At 58.6% G+C, this 20,345-nt stretch overlaps 3 protein-coding genes across 8 annotated transcripts in view; 2 read left to right on the top strand and 1 right to left on the bottom strand.

The window, feature by feature from the left end:
- NHSL2 (NHS like 2) overlaps positions 1 to 11,530 on the top strand; it is a 36,102-nt gene extending 24,572 nt beyond the window's left edge. For 5 of the 6 annotated variants that reach the window (XM_074835487.1, XM_074835490.1, XM_074835492.1 and 2 more), the window contains exons 2-8: positions 1,669 to 1,821; positions 2,701 to 2,837; positions 2,990 to 3,194; positions 4,126 to 4,257; positions 5,594 to 7,795; positions 7,901 to 8,033; positions 8,490 to 11,530. In XM_074835487.1, the coding sequence (XP_074691588.1) occupies positions 1,669 to 1,821; positions 2,701 to 2,837; positions 2,990 to 3,194; positions 4,126 to 4,257; positions 5,594 to 7,795; positions 7,901 to 8,033; positions 8,490 to 8,802 (3,275 nt within the window). In that variant the 3' untranslated portion in view covers positions 8,803 to 11,530. The remainder of the gene's footprint in view (positions 1 to 1,668; positions 1,822 to 2,700; positions 2,838 to 2,989; positions 3,195 to 4,125; positions 4,258 to 5,593; positions 7,796 to 7,900; positions 8,034 to 8,489) is intronic. The other variant, XM_074835488.1, reaches the window with a different exon arrangement.
- Positions 11,531 to 12,207: 677 nt separating this feature from the next.
- PIN4 (peptidylprolyl cis/trans isomerase, NIMA-interacting 4) lies at positions 12,208 to 13,464 on the top strand. The gene is made up of 4 exons (XM_074835004.1): positions 12,208 to 12,335; positions 12,410 to 12,480; positions 12,617 to 12,736; positions 13,289 to 13,464. Exons 1-4 carry the CDS (start codon positions 12,296 to 12,298, stop codon positions 13,445 to 13,447), a joined length of 390 nt encoding a protein of 129 aa, XP_074691105.1. The 5' UTR covers positions 12,208 to 12,295; the 3' UTR covers positions 13,448 to 13,464.
- A 2,690-nt stretch (positions 13,465 to 16,154) lies between these two features.
- On the bottom strand, positions 16,155 to 20,294 carry ERCC6L (ERCC excision repair 6 like, spindle assembly checkpoint helicase). Its single transcript, XM_074835484.1, has 2 exons — positions 20,189 to 20,294; positions 16,155 to 20,009 (listed from the first exon to the last, which is right to left on the bottom strand). The coding sequence occupies exons 1-2, from the start codon at positions 20,245 to 20,247 to the stop codon at positions 16,181 to 16,183; spliced, it is 3,888 nt and encodes a 1,295-aa protein (XP_074691585.1). The 5' UTR covers positions 20,248 to 20,294; the 3' UTR covers positions 16,155 to 16,180.
- Between the last annotated feature and the right edge of the window lie 51 nt (positions 20,295 to 20,345).

The raw sequence follows: 20,345 nt of genomic DNA, 5'->3' as shown, positions 1-20,345 counted from the left end.
AACTAGGCTAGGGACGTGGCACCTTGCTTTCGGGTGCTGGGCGTTGTGCAGGCTCTGCTGCTCAATCAGCGGGAGCTGGGGGGAAGGGTGGGCAGGACAGCACCTGCAGGCAGGATGACACCCACGGGCAGCAGGGTGATGCTCGGGGTGCAGTGCCGGGTGAGCCGGGGCACTGGGGGGGGACACGGTGGGGGACATGGCTTGTGCTGGGGAACCTGGCCCCATTTTGGGGCCGTTACCCTTCACCCAGGCAAGTGGGATTGCTGGAGCTACTTCAGCTGGGATCTGGCATGAAGCAGGGTGCCGTGGCCAGAGGTGGCTGCGTTTTGGCAGCTGGGGTGGCGGCGTGCTCGCTATGGACAGGCACCCCGCGGCCCCGCACGCTGCGGGTGGCAGAGGGGAAGTGTTTGTCACGCTGGTAATGGGAGTGCCTCGACCGATGGGGATGGGGATGGGCATGCAGGCAGAGCCTGCCTGCACCCCCAGTGCCCTCAGAAAGTCCTCAGCCCCTGGCACCCCATGCTTGCTGCTCTTTCCTGCAAAATGTGAGTCAGACTTGGGATGTGCATCCCCCTGGCCAGGTGGATGCAGCGGTGCTGGCTGATGAGGTGGAACGTCCCAGCTACCAGACAGGGTGAAGTCCCTGGTCCCTGGGGCTGATACCCAGCCCAGTGGGTGACACTGGACATAGGATCTCGCGCAGCAACAGGTGTCAACAGCGGCCATCCCACTGCCCACACCAGGGGCAGCTGGAGAAGGATTAGCCCTAAATCCCCAGGGGTGAGACCCTGGTCACCCATGAGCCCCATTTAAAGCTCATAAACCCGCTATCTGCCTTCACTGCCCGGGTCCGGGCTTGGATGCGCTCGGCAGGCAGCATGCCAGTGGCAGCACTCCCTTGGCTCTGGTGAAAAACTGCAGGGGGTAGGAAACCCACATCTGCTCGGGCCCGGCGCTGCTCCGGAGTGGAGGTGCTGGTGCTGCAGGGATGCCCATGGCAAAGCCTGTTTGCCAGAGCACCGCTCAGCTCCCAGCATGTCCAGCTCCCTGGTGAGCCCAGATCCTTCTCCCAGGGACTTTTCTACACATATAGGCGTTTCAGAGGGTCTGGCCAAGTGCCTGGCCCATCCCTGCAGAGATTTCCTTTCCAGGAGACCTTTGCAGGGTGTCCACCGCCGGGGCAGGGCATGTTAACCTCGCTGAGCAGGCTGAAACCAGTGTGATTGAAAGGCGCCGTGTTCCCTTCGCTCCCTCCTTTTCAGCTGCCACTTCTGCTCTTCTGTGGCCAGGAGGTTGCTTCACCAGAGGCATGTGCCTTTTCCTGCACCCAGGAGCAGCCGAGCAGTCACCCAGGGCAACAGGGCTTGCTTCCTTCCCCAATTTCACCCTGCTTCCTTTCTGGCTTGTTCTGGCAGCCTGTGGGGACAGTGTCCAGCCCCCAGAGCAGCAGCAGTGGCAGTGATGGGGTCTGGTCCCACCCAACAGCAGCCTGCCTGGGTGGCTTTGCTGGGATGGGACACAGCCATATCCCAGTCGCTGCATTCCTGGAGAGCCCTAGGACAGGATGAGCGTGCTGCACCGGTGTGGTGTCAGCTGGCAGCCTGCGGCAGTGCTCACAGGGAAACCGCCTGCCCTCCTCCCTCTCACCCTGCTCCCTTCTGCTTGCAGCCACCTCTAACCTGGACCTCGAGAGCAAGAAAGCCGCCCACACCAAGCTGTCATGGCAGCAGCCAGTGAACGTCTTCCTGGCGTCTGGGCGCCCGCCGGGCATGGAGCAGCTGCACCAGGAGGCCCAGCTCAACCTCCAGAGCTTGCTGCAAGGTAGCAGAGCAAGAGGGGCCAGCGTCAGGGTGGGTGAGGGTGGCAGGGATGGGTGCTGCCCTGGGTACACGACTGCCATGCAAACAGCAAGGTCATCTCCCATGTGCATGTGTCCGAGCTACTCCTCAGACCTTGCCAAGCTGTAGAAGTTGGGTCCCCAGGGGTTCCCAGCCTCTAGCAGACCCCCTCCAATCTCTGCTCCCAAGTCACTGCTGCAAGCAGCAAAGCAACTGGGGCCAAGACCAGTCACTGGGGCCGCTGGACGCCCTCCAGCCCCACCGTGGCACAGTTCTGCCCAAAAGGGCCTCCCTCAGAGACCTGGCTGTCGATCTGATCAATCTAACTGGACCAGTGTGGCTGTTGATTTTGTTTCCTTCCAATTTCTTAACCAAGTCATCACGCGGCCTCAGCTCGGATGCTTTGCAGGCATCGATTAGATCAGCAGCCCAGCCTTCCCACAGCTTGTAATCTCATTAAGTCAGCCTGAGCAGACCTGGTTTCCGCCAGACCATAACGACCGGCATTAATTAGCTCAACAATTACAGGATGGGGAGACACTGAGTTCCCCCCTGGCTGTCCCCGGCAGGACCCACTTGCATTCCCAGGCAGCCCCCTGGGAGGAGCAGGGCAGGCTGCTGGGGTCTCAGCGCTGCCTTAGCTCCCCCCCAGCCCTGACATTCCCCCTTGGGGTCCCCCTTCCCCACCTCTCCTGAGCTGCCTGTGTTGAGCAGGGACAGCCAGCCAGCCCAGGGACAGCCAGCCAGGAACAGCCAGCCGGGGCCAGCCATACATGCATTTGTGTTCCTCCTGCCCTGGGAGCAAAGCTTTCACCCCCAGCCGGTGGCTGGAGCAGGGTCCCAGTTGCCGTTTCTCTTGCAGAGGAGTATGAGGAGCAGTACGCCGAGAGCAGGGTCACCGGGCAGACCTTCCGTGCCGCCGGTCACCTGCCCCCTGACACCCCCCCCGAGCCGTCGCCACGACCCCCGCCTGCCAAGCGCCTCGAGTTCGTGCTTATGGTGAGTGCTGGGGCAGCAGGGCAGGGTGGCACAGCCCCAGCATCGCCCAGAGAAGAGGGGTTGGCACGGGCGGTCGGGCAGAAGGACTGGGGGGGAGCTGTTTGTGTCCTACCCTCATCCCTTTGGTGGGTCACGTGCCTTTCCCTCCACAGCCCCCGAGCCGGCGAGCAACTGAAGAGGAGACTGCTGGCACGACTGCGCTCGGCGCTCGGCCGCCCGACACCTCCCTGAGCCTCCCCACCAGCCCAGACAAGCAGCCAGCCTGGACCAGGGCCTTCCCCCTGCCCACCGTGGAGGAGAAGCAGTGGCACCAGTCCTGCTCCATCCAAACCAACATCGTCCCCATCAATGTCTCGGGTAGGGCAGCACCCCAACAGCACGGCACTGGGGGGAGAGGCGCGAGAGGCAGCCCCAGTGCCAAGCTGGCACTGTGGGGAGGATGTAGGGTGCAGGGCGGTGGGAGGCAGGGCTGGGGCTGTGAGCTTGTGTCCCTGTGGGCCAGGCAGGCACCCGGGGCAGAGCAGGGGACAGCAGGGCCATGCTGGCATCTGTCATTCCCGGCCATCTCTCCTGCCATCTGCAACTTTGTGTCTGATCCATCAGCCATGCCACCATCCGGTCTCTTGTTTCCACTGTGCTGCCCAGCCAGCCGGTTTTGTTGTCACCTTGGGTCTTGCTGTGCTCCCTGCAGCCAGCGTGTCTCACCTGTCTGTCCGTCCGTCCGTCCATCCTGTTGGGGCTGCAGCTCCCAGCGGTGCAATCCTGCCCAGTCCTTGCAGACCCAAGTGCACCCAGGTCAGAGTCTGGGGCCAGCGGCTGAGCAAGGTGCACCTTCTGAAGGCCAAAGATCCGCCCTTTCTCTCTGAAACAGAGAGATGTGCCAGGACCATGCTGGTCCCTCTCCCTGCCCTGCTGTTCCTCATGTCCATGTCCCCAGTGTGGCTCAGCACTGCTGGCCCCATTAATGACGAAGGCCAGTGGTGCAGGGTCCAGCCTCACCAGCACCAACCAGAGCCTGTCACGCAGAGCGGGGCCAGTCTCTGTAGCTTCCCATGCATCCCACCTCCATCTGCAGCATCTCCGTCCTCCCACCGGCCGGCAGCACCCGCTGTGCCTCCATCTCCCCAGTAGCTCACCCCACGTGGCTCACCACCCTGTGTCATCCCATGCTCCTGCCTGCAGTCAGCATCCCAAGCTGGGGGACACGCGGTGATGGAGGGGGGCTGAGCCCCCACCCCGGCAGCCCCTCCTGCCACCGCCGCATACAGCCTGTTTGTTTTGGCTACAGGGCAGCACTTTGCTAGGCACGCGAGTGCTCGTCACTCCCTGTTTAACACAGAGACCGCGATGAACCCCAAGTCCACCCTGCGGCGTAGACGGACCATTATCGGATTCCCTAACCTGTCCCTGCGAGACCAAGGTGACGGCAAGAACTGTGCAGCCACTTTCACGCTCTGGCAGCGCCTGGGCAGGGCTGGCACCCACCAGAGCTGCGCTGACAGTGGGCAGAGCCACCCTGGGGGCTGGTAGCCAGCCCGGGCACAGATGGGCTCCCCAGGGATGCCCCGGCCTTGGGGAGGTAAAGGCCACTGTGCTGGCTCTGCTCCCTCCTGAGACACCAAGGTGCTGGGCACATTGGTGACGCTGGGCTGGCCCTGGGGCTGGCATGGCATCGGGGACAGCCCCTTCACCCCAGGTTGGGGTCCTGCACATTTATGGGGCAGGAAGGCCACCAAAATTTCTCCTAGTGATGGGAGTCACCCAGCCTCAGCTCCGGCAGCTCCTGCCCTGTGCCCACCCTCCCCAGAGGTGGGCAGACCTCCAGCAGGGTGCCGGGGCTGTGGGACACGCACCCTGCCTGGATCTTTGCTGGGGCTGGTGAGCTGGCCCACGCCAACATGCTGAGGGCACTCGTGTGGCTGAGGGTCCCTGCAGCACTCCCAGCACGGCCACAGACTGGTGTAGGACCCCGTGGGGACAGCAGCCATCCCGGCTCAGGGGCTTTGTCATGCTGTCCCCTTTGGAAGGTGTAGAGAAACCAGAGCCGGCCTCTTCTTGGAGGCAGGTAGGGACAGGAGGAGGAGAAGCCATAGCACCAGCTGCACCAGGGGGAGTTGTCACTGGGTAGGAGGAAGGTTTTTCCCCATGACAGTGATAAAACAAGGACAAAAGGTTATGATGGCTCCTCCCTTGGACATGGTCAGACCTCAACCCACTGCAACCTTGAGCATCGTGGTCTGCTGGGTGTGCCCTGAGCGGGATCCCCGGGTGCTTCCCTATCCAGGCAGTTCTGAGATGAGGTGGCACTGTGAGCCATCGTGTCCCTCCCCAACCCAGGCGGCAGTGCCTTGCTCTGCACTTCCTGGTCCCCATCTTTGTCCCCACCATGGGGCAGCACGTTGATCACCATGGGGCCGATGTTGTCTCACTCCTGCCATGGCTGCTGAGTTGTCCATGGCACATCCCAGCCAACAGATCCCAGGCTCGAGGGTTGACACAGGCTGGGGATTGTCCCCAGTTGGGTTATAGCCACACCAATACAGGGGGTAGGAGAGCATCTGATAAGAGGTTGTCAACCTGTTCCCTCCAGTCCGCCCAGGCATGTTTCATGCCTGGGCAGAGGTGCAGTCCCAGAGATCAGCCACAGGGTGGGACCAGTCCTGGCCCCACGGCACACGGAGCAGGACCGTGTCACCAACCTGCTGGCAGAGAGTGAAGCGGGACGATGCTCACCCAGGCTGTGTCTCTCCTTGCAGGAAGCGCCAACGGCCCCACACTCAACACACGTGCGCCCATTGCTGAGTCTCTCTCCTGCAGTTTCGTGCCTGAGGCCACAAGTGGGGGGAAGACACCCCAGGAGATCAGCCCCTGCCAGCCCCTCTCTGCCCCGCTGAGGAAGACCTTCAGTGATCTTGGTGCCCGCTGCTGCCAGCCACCCACCACCATGGACAGTGCGGCCACCCCCTGTACCAGTGCCTGCAACGGGCCACAGGGCACCCACTTCCCCCCACCCTGGAGTACCCTGGGCTACGGGAGCCCCTCCAGCCCCACTGCCAGCCAGGGCAAGGGGCCCCCCTGTGCCTCGCCAGGTGGCTCCATCCCATCACCCAGCCCAGGCTCACCCGCTGCCTCCTTCTTTATTGCCATGGAGGAGCGTGTGGGCAGCAATGGGCCTGGCTCCTTCTCCAGCACAGTGCCTGAGTCCCCCCTCACCTCCGGGGGTGGCCAGAGGTGCGAGGGCCGAGAAGCCAAGGTGAACTTCTTGCCAGGAGGCCAAGAGGAGCCAGAGCCAGCTGTGGAGCCGGCGCGGCTGGAGGTGGAGCGGGCAGGGTGCCGGTTCCGCGAGCGGTCGCTGTCAGTGCCCACTGACTCAGGCTCCCTCTGCTCGGTGGACATTGCGTACGCCGAGACCCGGCGGGGCAGCGCCAACTATGCCCTGGGCTACCCCAGCGCCAGCTCTGAGGGCAGCACCAGCACTGACAACATCTCCCTGGGGCTGGAGCCGGAGGGCCAGCGGCGGCGGCGCTCCAAGAGCATCTCCCTCAAGAAGGCGAAGAAGAAGCCCTCGCCACCCACACGCAGTGTCTCTCTGATTAAAGAGGGGCAGGATGCCACCGCAGGGCCCAGCTCACCACTGCCCAAGGATCAGCGACCCAAGAGCCTGTGCATCCCACCGGAGCCCCAGGGGCACCGGCTGGTGCATGCTGACCCCCAGGGGAGTGTGGGGAGGGAGCCCGATGGCACGGCTACCCCCCACCAGTGGCCTCTCACGGACTGGAAGGCTGGCGATCCCTACCGGTCCCTCTCCAGCTCGAGCACAGCCACAGGGACCACAGCCATTGAATGCACCAAGGCACGGGGCAGCTCTGAGTCCCTCACGTCCCCCTCCATCTCCAGGGCCACGACGCCTTCCCAGCTCTCCGCTGAGGCAGACCTCAAGACCTCCTCCCCAGGCAGGCCCACTGGGCTGATGTCCCCATCCAGCGGGTACTCCAGCCAGTCAGAGACCCCAACACCCACCGTCCCCACCTCCGCCATCCTTGGGCACTCCCCGCACCAGGTGCGGGTGAGGCCACTTGTCCCTGAGAGGAAGTCCTCGCTGCCCCCCACATCCCCCATGGAGAGGAGCCCCAAGTCCAGGCTGTCCTTCGACCTGCCACTCACACCACCCGCCCACCTCGACCTCTCAGGGCTGAAAATCTCCCTGAAAGGGAAGACGAAGGTCAGCCGGCACCACTCCGACTCCACCTTTGGCACCAAGCTGGCCCAGAAGACCAGCCCCATCACGCCCATCATGCCAGTGGTCACGCAGTCCGACCTGCGCTCCGTCCGCCTCCGCTCCATCAGCCGCTCGGAGCCAGAGGACAACGCTGATGGCCTGGATCACGCTGAGGAGCCATCACGCGGTCCCTGCCTGGGGCCAGAGAGGAAGGTGAAGCCACCCGTGGCGGAGAAGCCGCCACTGGCCAAGCGGCCCCCGATCATCCTGCCCAAGCCCCCACCTCTGCGAGAGGAGGGTCCCCTGTCCCCCACGTCCCCACCGGGCACCGCCACCAAGGAGAAGGGGCTGCCTCAGGATGGCTTTGTGGTGCTGCGGAAAGGGGAGTGGAGGAGGAGCCCGGGGGAGTCCCCCTTGCCCCTGACCCCGGCAGGACCCCGGCGGCTCTCGCAGGGCAGCCTGGAGGATGAGCCACGGCCAGAGTGGAGTGGTGCCGGCGAGGGGGAGCGGAGGAAGGCCAAGGTGCCACCACCAGTGCCCAAAAAACCCAGCGTGCTCTACCTGCCACTCGCCCCAACCCCAGCACAGCTGGGAGCCGGCATGGGGGACCAGCCGCCCACCCCCAGCCCCATCATCACGCTGGACGCTGACCCTACCTGCTGCGACCCCGATGCTGAGGACCCACCGTCCCCAGAGGCCCTGGGCACAGCACAAGCCAGTGACCGCTCCTCGGAGCAAGGTGAGGGTCTCCCCAATCCTATGGTGGGTTTCACCCCAGGGACAGGGGGGTGCCCCCATGCCCGCACAGGGCGGTTCACGTCTGCTGCCTTCTCCCTGCCTACAGGCAGCTCAGGGGAGGCTGGCACAGAGGAGAAAAGCTTCGTCAGCGACAAGACGGCTGACTCCATCGCAGAGGAGGACGACGATGTGTTCGTAACATCCCGCACCACGGAGGATCTCTTCACTGTGATCCACAGGTAAGGCTGGTGCGTGGCACTGGGTGAGCACAGCCCCACACCCCTGCTGCATCCTGCCATGGTCACAGGGCCAGGCACAGTTTTCCCCCCACCACACCACCTTAAATTTTCCACACCGGGACCAATGCTCACACTTGGGGACAACCTGGCTGTTGCTGCCTCAAGCACTTCAGAGTTTAGCATGCAGTCTGTGACCAGACTGGGTCACCTGCTTGCAGGGTGGGGGTTCCACTGCTCCATCAGCCTTGGGGCAAGTCGGACCTAGTGGCCCAGAGAGCATTTACCAGCAGCTAGGTGCATCGCCTGCCACGCATGGGTTGTCTTCTTTCCCCGACGGAGCGGGCACAGCCACAGCCAGGCAGGCATCGCGCCGCTTGCTGTAGGACCTCGCCCCATCCAGAGCAGCAGCAGCTCCCGCCTGAGGCTGCTCTCACCACGTGTCTCTTTGGTGCCTAGGTCAAAGAGGAAGGTCTTGGGGCGGAAAGAGCCTGGTGACACCTTTGGCAGCCGGCCCAACTCCCACTCGCCTGTAAAGACTTCAGGCTCCCCAACCAGCGAGTCCCCAGCAGCAGCGGGCAGCACTGGGAAGTCCTCCAGCAGGAACGAAGACTTTAAAGCCCTGCTCCAGAAGAAGAGCAGCAAAACCAGCCCTGGTACCCGGCCATCTGCTGCTGAACTGCTCAAGACCACAAACCCACTGGCTCGGAGGGTCATGATGGAATTTGCCCCTGAGCTCGACGGTGCAAACAGTCCCAAAAGTCAGCCCTAACCTTGCATGGTCCCTTCTGACCATGAAGGGCTGGAGATGGCTGCAGAGGGAATACTGCTGTGGAAGGGGTGTCCTGGCTGCCCGGGTGAGTCCATGTGTCCCGCCAGGGGTTTTCTTCTGCTTTTGTTTCTTCCTTGGAGAGCTGCTGGTGGAGAGGCAGCGTTTGGAGCCCAAGCCCGCGTGTCTCTGGAGGAGCTGGGCCCTTTCCAAGAGGAAAGAGACGGCACTGCAGCTGGGATCATCCCTGGCTGAGCCAGCTCCTGGGACCGAAGGTGCCTGCTCAGGAAGTGGAGCAGGACTGCAGCCCCTGGTGTCGCTCAGTGCCCACAGCGAAGCTAGCTTGAAACTGTTTGGTCACTTCGGCATGTGGTACTTTAAATGGCTTTTCTAATGCACACGTGGTGATGATGTTTTATTCTCTTTCATTTGACATTGTACCTTGAGTTTCCCAGGCAAAGATCGCGGGTTTGAGTTCAGCTGGATACTCGGAGATGTACTTTGGGAAGACATAAGGGGGCCAGCTGAAATTGAGGTTGCTTTGGAAGAGCCACAAGTGGTTCCCCCTTGTCGTCCCGAGCATCCTCCCTGTCACACGGGGAACAGGCACCCCACCATCCACAGCCAGCGCGATGACCTCAAGCCAAAACCCAGCCCCTCGAAAGCCCCCAAAATGCTGCATTTCAGAGCTCCTCAGCTCTTGGTCCAAAATCAAACCCCAGGGTCGCCTCTGCCACCAGCCCTGGGGAGCCTCACCAGCCTCCCCGCTCCCCGCCAGCCTCCCTGCTCCTCGCTGGGTCCTGCACCAGCTGTTGACTTCAGGAGACGTTGAGTGCGGGTGGCCCTGCCGCCGCGGGAAGGAAGGGCTGTGGCAAGCCAGCGCTGCCTGGGGAAGCCCTTCCCCAGCTCTGCCTCTTGCATCACACTGAAGTATCCTGCAACAGCATCGCCTGCAAACATCTGCCACATCAGCTGCTGGAGGTCCTAGGTTGCCACCGAGCTGTTGGCCAAACCCAGCCAGACGTCACCTGAGCCACCTCCCAGGTGACTCCTGGGGTCCCTCCCGGGGTTACCACCGCTCCGGCCATGCCCGCTGGCTGCAGGGGAGCTGTGCGAGGCCGAGCAGGATGCGTGCCAGTGCCATTGGCAAAGCAGGGGCTGCACCCTGCCGCTGTCCAGAGACCACTGTTGGCAGTGCTGCCATCTCCCTGGCACATGCAGGTCCCCAGACTGCGTTCCCCTGAGTGTCCCGTAGGCCGGGACGTGCTGCCGAGGTATGCAGCGGACCCTGTGCAGTGTGTGCCTGGGAGGAGGCAGCACGTGCCACAGCGGCACAGGGGGATGCGGCACTGGCACGGCCACGTTGCCCAGCCCTGCCAAAGGGGTGGTTTTCACATACCCCTGGCTGGGGCGCCAGCCCTCACCCAGGGCACAACAGAAGGCACAGGGTGGGATTCACCCCCCTCACCCCCAGCTGCTGCTTCCTGGCTTGGCTCCAGCATGGGAGCCCCAGCTGTCAGTGACAGAGGCCACAGTGAGGGGCAGCAGGGCAGGGACAGCCGCTGGCGCAGGGGCAGAGCTCGGGAGGAGGGCAGGACTGAGAGGGAATGCCAGCCCCAGCTCAGAGCATGAGCATGGCTGTGTGCCCGTAGCAAGAGAGAAAGGGCGTCTGACAAAGAAACAGGGTTTAGAAAAATTTCCGCTTTATTAATCTTGATATATTTCTGCAAACTCTGGCGTGCCCCAGCCCTCCTGTGCGTGGGAGAGAATGATGCAGCAGGGTCTGGGCAGCAGTAGGGAAAGGAAGATACCATGGCAGCGCTACAGCTGCTCTTCCAAGGGGCCAGAGCTGGTCTGGGGAGTCTCTGCCCACCCCCAGGAAGCACAGCCCTCCGCAAACACCTCCCCGTCCACACACCCGTGCTGGATTTCACCCTAAAAGAGGCTCTGCTCTCCTTGCGGTTGGTTCCCCCTCCCCTCCCTCCCATTACTTGCACATTGCTCCCTTCCCTCTCCCGAGGTTGCAGATTTAAGCCTGTAATTAAGATCCAGGCTGAGAAACTCAGGAAAAAACAAACAAACAAAAAAAAAAAAGCTCTAACAAATTTCCATGCTTCATCTCCATCCCACAGCACCCAGCCCTCCTGGTGCTCCCAGGCCTGGCGGCAGGGTGCTGGCATGGTGGGGATGGGGGCCTGGGGACGGGAGAGGGGAGCTCTGGGGACGGGTACATTTTGCACATGACTGCTCAGGAAACTGGTGATGGTGGAGGTGGCGGCCAGGGGACAGCAGCTGCAAAGTGGGCTGGGAACAAGCACGGAGCCGGGGCACCCCTGCAAAAACCCAGCACCGCTGGCAGTGAAAGCGGTTGTCTGCTACTGGATAAGAAATGTCTGGGAGGTCCAGGGTGAATCCTGGCTGCTGAGCCAGGGGTCAGGACATGGGATGGAGATCCTCATTTCCCTGGCCAGAGGAATGGGTTCTTACTGGTGCCAGCTCCAGGCTGAGAGCTCATCCCCCGCTGCTTGCTTCCTCGTCCCTCCAGCTGTGGATGCAGAACCATTTCTGCGGCTGCTTCGCTGTGGGAAATGCAGCTCGCGGTCCCGGGGGAGAGCCCGGCCAGTGGTGGCAACCCCTGGTCCCGCAGGGCAGGGGCCAGCCCGCCATGGTGCGTACTTCTGAATGTTGTACTTTTTAATCTCGCCAGCTTGGTAAACTGCTCCCTGCTGACGGCTGCCTGTGCGTGCTGGTTTTTGCGGATGCTGAGGGCGACCAGAGCCCCGGGGAAGGGTGCTGCAGAAGGGGCGACAGGCACCCCCTGACACCCCTCGGGTGGCTCGAGGGGATGTTGGGCAAGTACGGGGCCCACACAGCCCCATCCACCACGGCCTCTGGCAGTGTCTGCCACACACTGTGTCCCCAACAGCTCTGAGAGAGCACAGGGACACTGCAGGGGGTGTTGGGGACAGCCCAGCGTGGGTGCTGGGGATGGCATGGGGGCCTGGGGATGGACTGGGGGCAGGTGGGATGGGTGCTGGGGACAGCCCAGGGGAGTGCTGGAGTAGGTCCTGGGTGCCGGGTAGGTGCTGGGGACAGGCTCAGCACGTGTGCTAAAGACAGTCGGGGCTGGGGACCGATCTGGGGTCCTGGGGGCAGGCAGGGTGGGTGCCAGGAATAGCCCTCGGTGTCGGGGAACAGCCCGGGGTGCTGGGTGGGCGCGAGGGACAACCCTGGGTGCTGGGGACAGCCCTGGGTGCTGAGCACGGCCCAGGGCACAGCCGGGGCGGGTTCCCGGGACAGCCAGTGGCGGCCGCCGGGCCCAGGCCGCAGAAGGGCTCCAGGCACAGCCGGGCCCGGGCCCGGCGCGGGGTCCTGGGGCCGCGGGGCGGGCTTGGGGCGGCCGGGCGGGCGCCGGGCGGAGGCGGCGGCAGGGGCAGCCCCATCCCGGCGCGCCGCGGGCAGCCCGGGGGCCTCGGCGCGGCCTGACGGCGGCAAGATGGCTCCCAAAGGGAAAGGCGGCGGCAAGGCGGGCAAGGGTGAGCGGGGCTGGGGGCACCGGGGGCCGGGGGGTGGTGAGGGCTGGGCCGGTCTCAGGGCGCTGCGTTCACAGGCGGCGACAGCGGCGGCGGCAGCAGCGAGGGCAAAGCCCAGGGCCCGAAAGGAGGCGGCAACGCCGTGAAGGTGAGCCCGGGCGGCGGCGGGGGCCGGGCAGGGTCCCTCGGGGGTCTCCCCGCTCCTCCCTCAGCACACGGGCAGCCAGCGGCCGGCCCAGCGCGCCTGCCCTGCCCTGCCTGCCACGGCTCTGCTTCGCTCCCAGGTTCGGCACATCCTGTGCGAAAAGCACGGCAAAGCCATGGAGGCCATGGAGAAGCTGAAGTCCGGCCTGCGCTTCAGCGAAGTCGCCTCGCAGTACAGCGAGGACAAAGCCAGGCAAGGGGTACGTGCTGGGCCTGCAGCCTCGATGGGCGTGCTCAGGGGAGGGGACAGCGGGGACAGCTGCTTTCGGGAGAACCTGGTCCCATGCTGGCCATCACTGTGTGTCTGAAGGAGACTGCTACTGCGAAGTCCTTCCCAGGTGTCTTCAAACAGCTTGTTTCAATATCTTCAAGCCCAGCACCCCCAGTGTTCCCAGTGGGTGCGCAAACACTGGTTGCGGGCAGCCTTAACTGCTAGGCAAAGGCACAAGCAGGTGCCCGTAGCTCAGCTGTAAATAATTCTTTGCTGCAGAGCTGAGGCATATGACCCCCACTGCAGCAGGCCAGCACTTGGGGAGAGCAGAGCCCAAACCTGCCATGGCTTTAGCCAGCTGGTGCTTGCTGAGAGGCAGCCCTGCCTGAGGAGCTCTTCCCTGTGCTCTCCTCCCTCACAGTGGTGCATGCTGCCAAGACAGGTTTCTTGTCCCACGGCCACATCGCACACCCTCCCTGCTGATAAAGCCAGTGTTGCAGTGAGATTTTCAAAGCTTAACCCTGATGGTGCCTTCTTCCAGGGAGACTTGGGCTGGATGACCAGAGGCTCCATGGTGGGACCTTTCCAGGAAGCAGCGTTTGCCTTGCCTGTGAGCAGCATGGACAAGCCAGTGTATACAGACCCACCTGTCAAAACAAAATTCGGGTACCACATTATCATGGTGGAAGGCAGAAAATAAAATGTGAATGACCATGACCTTGTTGACTGCTTGAATCCCAAGAACTTCCAGACACCTTGACCTTGGAGCCAGTCAGTCGTAACCAGCAGTGTGCGTGGAGGCAGCCAGCTGTCCCAGCTGTTGTGGCGGGACACACAGATTACAGCTGACAAGAGAACAGGGCCGTGCCTAGAGAGGTAAAGAGTTCCCTGGAAAAGGTGAAATGAGCTTTTCACAGTTGTTGAAATCTGCTTTGCCTGGCAGGCCAGCCTCTTGCTTTTCCGCAGGTGCAGAGATAATGATCTGTCCACCTGAATAAGGTGCTTAGGCTTTTGTCTGCAAATGTAAATGATGCTGAAAGTAAGAGAGGGGTTCCCCAGGGCCTTGACCTTCATCCCTATCCTCATCAGTGGAGACAAGACAGCTTCTATGCTACAGTTTCTGCTCCAGAGCTCAGACTTGGACTGGGAGGACAGTCCCTGTGGTAGAGAGCAGGTACCCCTACAGCTAGAGCCAGTGGTCACTGCCCCGGGCAGGCAGCTTGTTCTTGCCGTTGGCCAGCAGAGGTGTGGCTCAGGCTGGGGCTGGAGGCACCCTGGCTGGGCAGAGGCAAGGAAGGAGATTTTGGCGAAGGGGTCCTCCCCAATACAAACTTACCCATACCTAAAGCTATATCTTATCCACTCAAAGCTGGGGAAAGAAATTGTGTAACTCAGACTTGAATGAGAGGAGAGCCACTAAATGCTTGCTTGTTGCTTCCTGCATTCCCCTACTGCTAGGTGTGCCGTACACGTCTCAAGCCTAGCAGGCTGCACCTCATCCTTCTGGTAAAACTACCTGAAGGATGGCATGATTGATGCAAATGAGACAGCACATTACCTCTTGGATCTTAGCAATAAATATCCCAGTGCAGTGATCCCCTTCGTGCTGAAAAGCAGCACTCAAACTGGGCACACCTCTAGCAAAGAGACACCGGCTTTGCTTGCAGGCGAGCAACATGCCATGTCAGAGGGCTCAGAGATGGGGAGAAAACATCAAAGAGAACAAAAGGCCCTTTCCAAGATCATATACAAGGAAGAGGCGAGACCAAAACCAGGCCAGGTCTTTCTCCTCCCTCCCTTTTTGGGGTGTTTGTTAAGAGAATGGAAAGCTCAGAGGCACCAACAAATGATTGCAAAGCTCTAGTTCATTAATACTTTGTTATGAAAGGCAGACAGGCCTTTCTACAGTATGAGAGCAGATGTGGCCTCATTTAAGGGATGCTCTATTAATAAACTACTTGTTTCCAGGCTACCAGAGCTTTGTTCTACCTATTAGCAAAAGCTCATTGGCACATCTCCTGTACCAACAGGATCATTGTTTGTTTGTCATGTCTCCTAGTACAAAGGATTCAAATTCAGCAGACCAGTTTCCTCTCCAAAAACTGCAAAACTCAGCAAGGTGTAAAAGTGTCCCTTACTATCACACTGTAATGCAGAAGGCAAACTTGCTAGGCACTAAACATGCACATGGCAGGAGGAAACATCAGAATTCACTGCCATAGTCACAAGGAAAGACCCTACAGAAGGCAGTCATAGTGATGAGCATACCCTGGCCAAGTTTATCTCAGTGTGGTGGCAGAGGGGCAAGTCAGGTGAGCAGAGCATTGCTAAAAGCCAGAACAAGGCTCTTCTGATTTTTAGCTTGCATGATTCTGAACTACAAACCCACTTCATATCTTCATCGTGCCTACAGTACCAGAGAGAAATATTTAATCTACCACAGCTAAACTGTATGTAGGAAGAAGGTTAGAGGAAAAGCAGCTCAAAACTTTGAAACCAGTATTTCCTCCTCCTGCTGCTTTTGTGTGAGAGCAGACTTTCACTGTGCTACTCAGAGGGAAATAAAGATGGGGGATGGAGGGGCCAGACATCAGACTAGAGTCTCCTTTGAAGCCCTTGACTCCTCCAGCAATACTGAAAGGTTTGAGGAGTTCGGCACTTCGCAGCAGTCAAGGTCTACTTGCTCTTCCCATCCTTCTGCACCCCCCCAACCTACATACCCCTTCTACAGCATCTGCAGTCTGGCAGGGATTTGAGCAGAAGGGTTTCTGCAGCGCCACATTTGGTGTCAGACCTGGCACCAGGCAGATGGTGTGCTGGCCTCCATTGCTTGGAGGATTTATAGCAGCAACCAACTCTTTTTTTCCTCCTCCACAGCAAATACATTCTCAGACCAACTTAAAACCAGGTTGCAGTAGCTCTTTTCTTTCTCTCCTTTGCACCCACATCCAGCTCACCCAAATGGTGGGTGAAGTTCAGGCAGACAAATCAGCTTATTTCAAGTCAAGGAGGGAAGAACTACAGCAGCTTGAGTCTGGACTGTGGCAAGCTGCCATAGAACCACACCCTCAGCATCCTCTCAGGAGAGAGGTAGTGGCAGGATCTGAAGGGCAGAAAGATGAAGCCAGGGCTGCAAGCTTGGAGAGGGGTTTAAACATAAAGAAGACTCTTTAAATTAAATAATCAGACAGGAGCATGAACCATTTTAATCTTTGTGAACTGAGTCCGCAGTGAAGTCCCTTCCCCAGCACCCACCAGGTGACTCTTAAGACTGTTTCCTCATGCAGGAGTTGCTCAATTTGTTCAGTCACCATGACAGAAGTGTGTATTGCAGCCATCAGTCTTAAGCTAGTTCAAAAAAAGACCATGATGTAGTTCAGAAAAATATTTAATGAGAAAAAGTAAGACTGAACTTAATGAAAGTGTACATATTTCATTTCTGGGCTAGCTGTCTATACAAGTTTAAAGTCATAAGCATAACTTCAGGATCTCCACTTTTTATGTCAAGTGCTTGCAGGAAACAGTTCAATGCCTCCTGTAGTTTTCCATCATCTTTAAGTTTCTTCCCACTGTCTACCAAGGTATTGTAATCACTTATGGCAGGAGAGGAACTCTGACCAACCTCTTTTTCAGAGATGCTTTCCTGGGTGAAGTAGTCTATCTGCTCACCCGACTGCAGCTCAGCATCACCAGTGGATTCCTCCTGAGATGACTGTGTCTCATCTTCTTCAGACTGCTCAGAGGACATACTGTCTAGATGGAAAAATTGTTCACCTGTATCAAGCGTTTCTCCAGCAGGTTCTTCTTCGGGCTCAGCAGATTCCCCACTGCACTCTTCAGCTGCTTCTTCCACAAGGTTGTTGTGCTCCTCATCACTGTCGTCATTGTCTTCATCATCAGTGGTTCCCATTTCTCCTAATTCCTCAAACTCATCTACCACCTTGTTGATTAGAGATCGCCTGGAAGCAGTAGACCTGTTACCACTGTTAGTTAGTCGGGGAGAAAAGATGGCTTTTGCCATACTTCTGTCACATTTAGGAGTGGATGCACTAATTCCTTCCAGAAATTGAGGTACAGGGCTGTTCAAGGGAGAGGGCCTTTTTTCAGACTGGTTTTCCTCCAAGATCATAACAGAATGTTCTTCATCCTCACTGTCTGAAACAATTCTTCTTAAGCATTTCTTTCTACCAGAAGCAAAGGCACCAATGCTTTCCTCTGATGCTTCACTCCCCTGCAGGGAGTTATTTGGCTCTTCTTCAGCTGTGTGACAGGGTTTTCCACAGTTACTGTTCTCACTTAGCCAAGTTTTTATTGGAGATTTTTTTGTTGGAGATTTACAAAAGCTTTCTGCTTTTAGTTGGAAGCCCTCCTCTTCTGGGTGTTCCAGTGATCTTTCCTGATTTGAGGCATCTTGCCATCCATCTTCAGACTCTTCCAAGACCAGATTGAAGTCAACTTGATCCTGGAGAGATGGCACAGACATATCCTCCAAGCTGGCTTCCAACACACGAGACTTCTGGAGCCCAGCACGGATTTCTGGCGTAACATTTGATGAACTTGGCACTGCCGCAGCCAAAGCTAGCTCAGAAATGTCGTTCTTATCTGTCCCCAAGGCAGCAGGTGGGTCAAGTACCTGATCTGACATTTCTGCATCTCTCAGCCTTTTGGGATCGTCAGCCATACCAGACTCATTAGAGGAATGCTGATGCTGCCCAGACAAGCCATTCCCTGCCTCAGTCAAGCTGTCTGAATTTACATGGGAACTCAGTTCCTGTTTGAGACTCTGACTCTCTTTATCGAGTGGATGAAGTCCAGGTGATGATGGTATAATGCTTGATTCAAGGTTTTGCTCAGATTCTTGTACCTTGGATTGTTTCACTGTCTGGCTGGTACTAAGCACCTCTGTATCCATACTGGACACACCTTGTGCCAGTTTCTCTTCATCCAAGTCGTTAATAGTCAAACTTGTCATTGTGGAGCTGACATTAAGAATCTGGATGTCCTTGTCCTCTGTAAGATCAATAACTCCATCATTTTCATGTTTATCAGCTACTGGTGGTGAAACAAAGTGGTTTATGTTGTTCAACTCTGGAGACAACTTCTTTGGCTTGGAAGGCAATTCTGGTGGTCTTTGCCCCATCTCTTCACAAACATTTCTGATACTCTCCATCCTCTGGTCTCTAAGCTGAGACTCTAACTGAACTAGCTCATGGGCTTTCTGTACCCTCCGCTGAATGTACTGACGGGCTTCTTCACTCTCAACCTGCTCCTCATGAGCTATTTCCGTCGTATATATCAGGTCATGATCAGAAATTCCAAACATTTCCAGGGAGTGCAAATAAGCAATGTGTTCATCCAGCTGCAGGTCGGTGTTTCTTTGGGTGGCATGCAAAGACTGCAGCTGGATCTGAGTTGCAGATGTTCGAGTATCTTCTAACGTGAAGAGCTCCCTTAGTTCCTGTTTGGAGAAATATCTAAATGGGTTCTTTTTGTCACCAGTAGTCTGTCTTATTAACGAATCCTTAAATACTTGTCGCCTGTATATTTTCTCTTCCACTGTACCACAGGTAATCAGTCTATAAATGACTACATTCTCTTTTTGCCCAATCCTGTAAGCTCTGTCTACAGCCTGAGCATCTGTAGCTGGATTCCAGCTGGGATCAAAGATCACTACTCGACTGGCTGCTGTTAAGGTTATACCAACACCACCAACTTGTGTAGTGAGCAGGAAGACAGAATAGTCCTTGTTACTCTGAAAGGCATTAATGCGCTTCTCCCGTTCTGTTAGGTGGGCTATCGTTCCATCGATACGCATGATCTTGAATTGTCTGCAAGACAAGACATGCTCTATGATATCCAGCATCTTCCTTGACTGCGAGAAAACCAGGGTTCTGTGTCCCTCTTCTCGCAGTCTTTCTAGAAGTCCTACAAGGAACAGCATTTTCCCAGACTCTTGAATCACAGTTTCATCAGAGAGATGATCTATTTCATTAGCGCCTGAAAGCATACCTGCTTCACTCCCGTGGCCCTGCTCAGAGTGCTCCTGTTCTTCCAAGCCCAGCTGGACACATGCTCTTGCAGGCAGAAGCCTGGGGTGGTCACACAGCTTCTTCAAGACAGTCAGCTCAGCCAAAGGTGATCGGGTTGTCATCAGCACTTCTTTCACATGATCCAGAGAGAGAAAGTTCCTGTAGATTTCTTCCTGCACTGGTGCCAAGTACACCCACACAACAAAGTCATTTTTCCTAGTGAGAGATGGCATGACTGGAGCACTATTCTCAGGAAGAGGAGCATCTGGTTTGTCAGCGTGATTGTTTTTGATATCTTCTTTGGTTCTTCTGAGGAAATACGGCTTTATAATTGTCATTAGATTCTCAGATATCTTTAGCCCCAGTGCTTTCTCACCTAGAGTTGCATCCTTCTCCCTTGCCCTAGTAATAGGATTCTCATATTCCATCTTAAAAGTTTTGGCCGTTCCCAAGAGAGATCCTTGGCATGCAAAGTCAAATAAGGACCACATTTCCCGCAGGTTGTTCTGCACTGGGGTGCCCGTGAGCAGGAGGCGATGCTTTGCAGGAATCGCATGCACACACTTCGTCGTTTTGTTAGAGGGGCACTTGATCTTATGTGCTTCATCGAGAATGACATAGTCCCAGACAAACTCCTGCTCGTGGCTGGTGGCAAGCTGCTTCCAGTTGTTAACGAGCATCTGGTAACTCGTGATGATGATGCCATCCTTCCTCTGGACCCGCTCCAGGTTCCTGGTGCGCTCTGTCTTGCTGGTACCGTGGAACTCCTTGACACGCAGGCCGGGGGTCCAGCGAGCAAACTCTGCCAGCCAGCTGCTGACCAGGGTGGTGGGCATGACGAGCAGGACGTGCTGGATGAGCTCAGCGTCAAACATGCCCGAGAGGAAGGCGATGACCTGGATGGTCTTGCCCAGGCCCATGTCATCCGCCAGAATGCCGCCAGGCCTACCCTCCCGGTGCAGGCGGTACAGGAAGGCAACGCCTTCCCGCTGGTGCTGGAAGAGCTTCCCGTGCATCTCCCCGTAGATCAGCAGGCCGCTGCCGCACACATCCACGAAGCCTTCCTCGTCCTCCTCCTCCTCCTGCTCCGCCGCCGCGGCCAACACCTCCTCCACCCGCTGGATGCGGCCCTGCAGCTTCTCGCTGGGGCGGATGGCAGCCGCCAGCCGGAACAGTCGCAGCGCCTCCTCCAGCTCCCCACCGCCCGCCGCCGCCTTCGCGCTGCTCACCAGCCTGCGAGAGCCACCGTGAGGCACCGACCGCGCCAGGACTGCCTACACCCGGCCCGGCCCGCCGCCCCGCTCCCCGGGACCTCCGCTGCTCCCGTCCTCCCTCGGGCCCATCGACCCCACCCCCCCGGGCCCATCCAATTCAGCCCTCCACACCCCACCCCACCCCGCCCCACCGCTTACCCCCGGTACCGCTCCTCCTCCTCCTGCTGCTGCTGCTCCGCCAGCCCCGGGGCCGCCATGGCGCCCGCGCTCCGGCTGCCGCCCCGCGCTTCAAACGCCACAGCTCTTCCCGTCATGCCCCGCGCCGCCCCGTGGACATGTAAATAAGAAGGCCCCG

This window comes from Strix aluco, chromosome 10 (assembly GCF_031877795.1).
Source record: "Strix aluco isolate bStrAlu1 chromosome 10, bStrAlu1.hap1, whole genome shotgun sequence".
NCBI lineage: Eukaryota > Metazoa > Chordata > Aves > Strigiformes > Strigidae > Strix > Strix aluco.
The sequence above is the reverse complement of the archived record's forward strand: the minus strand, read 5'-3'. Positions and strand labels throughout refer to the sequence as shown.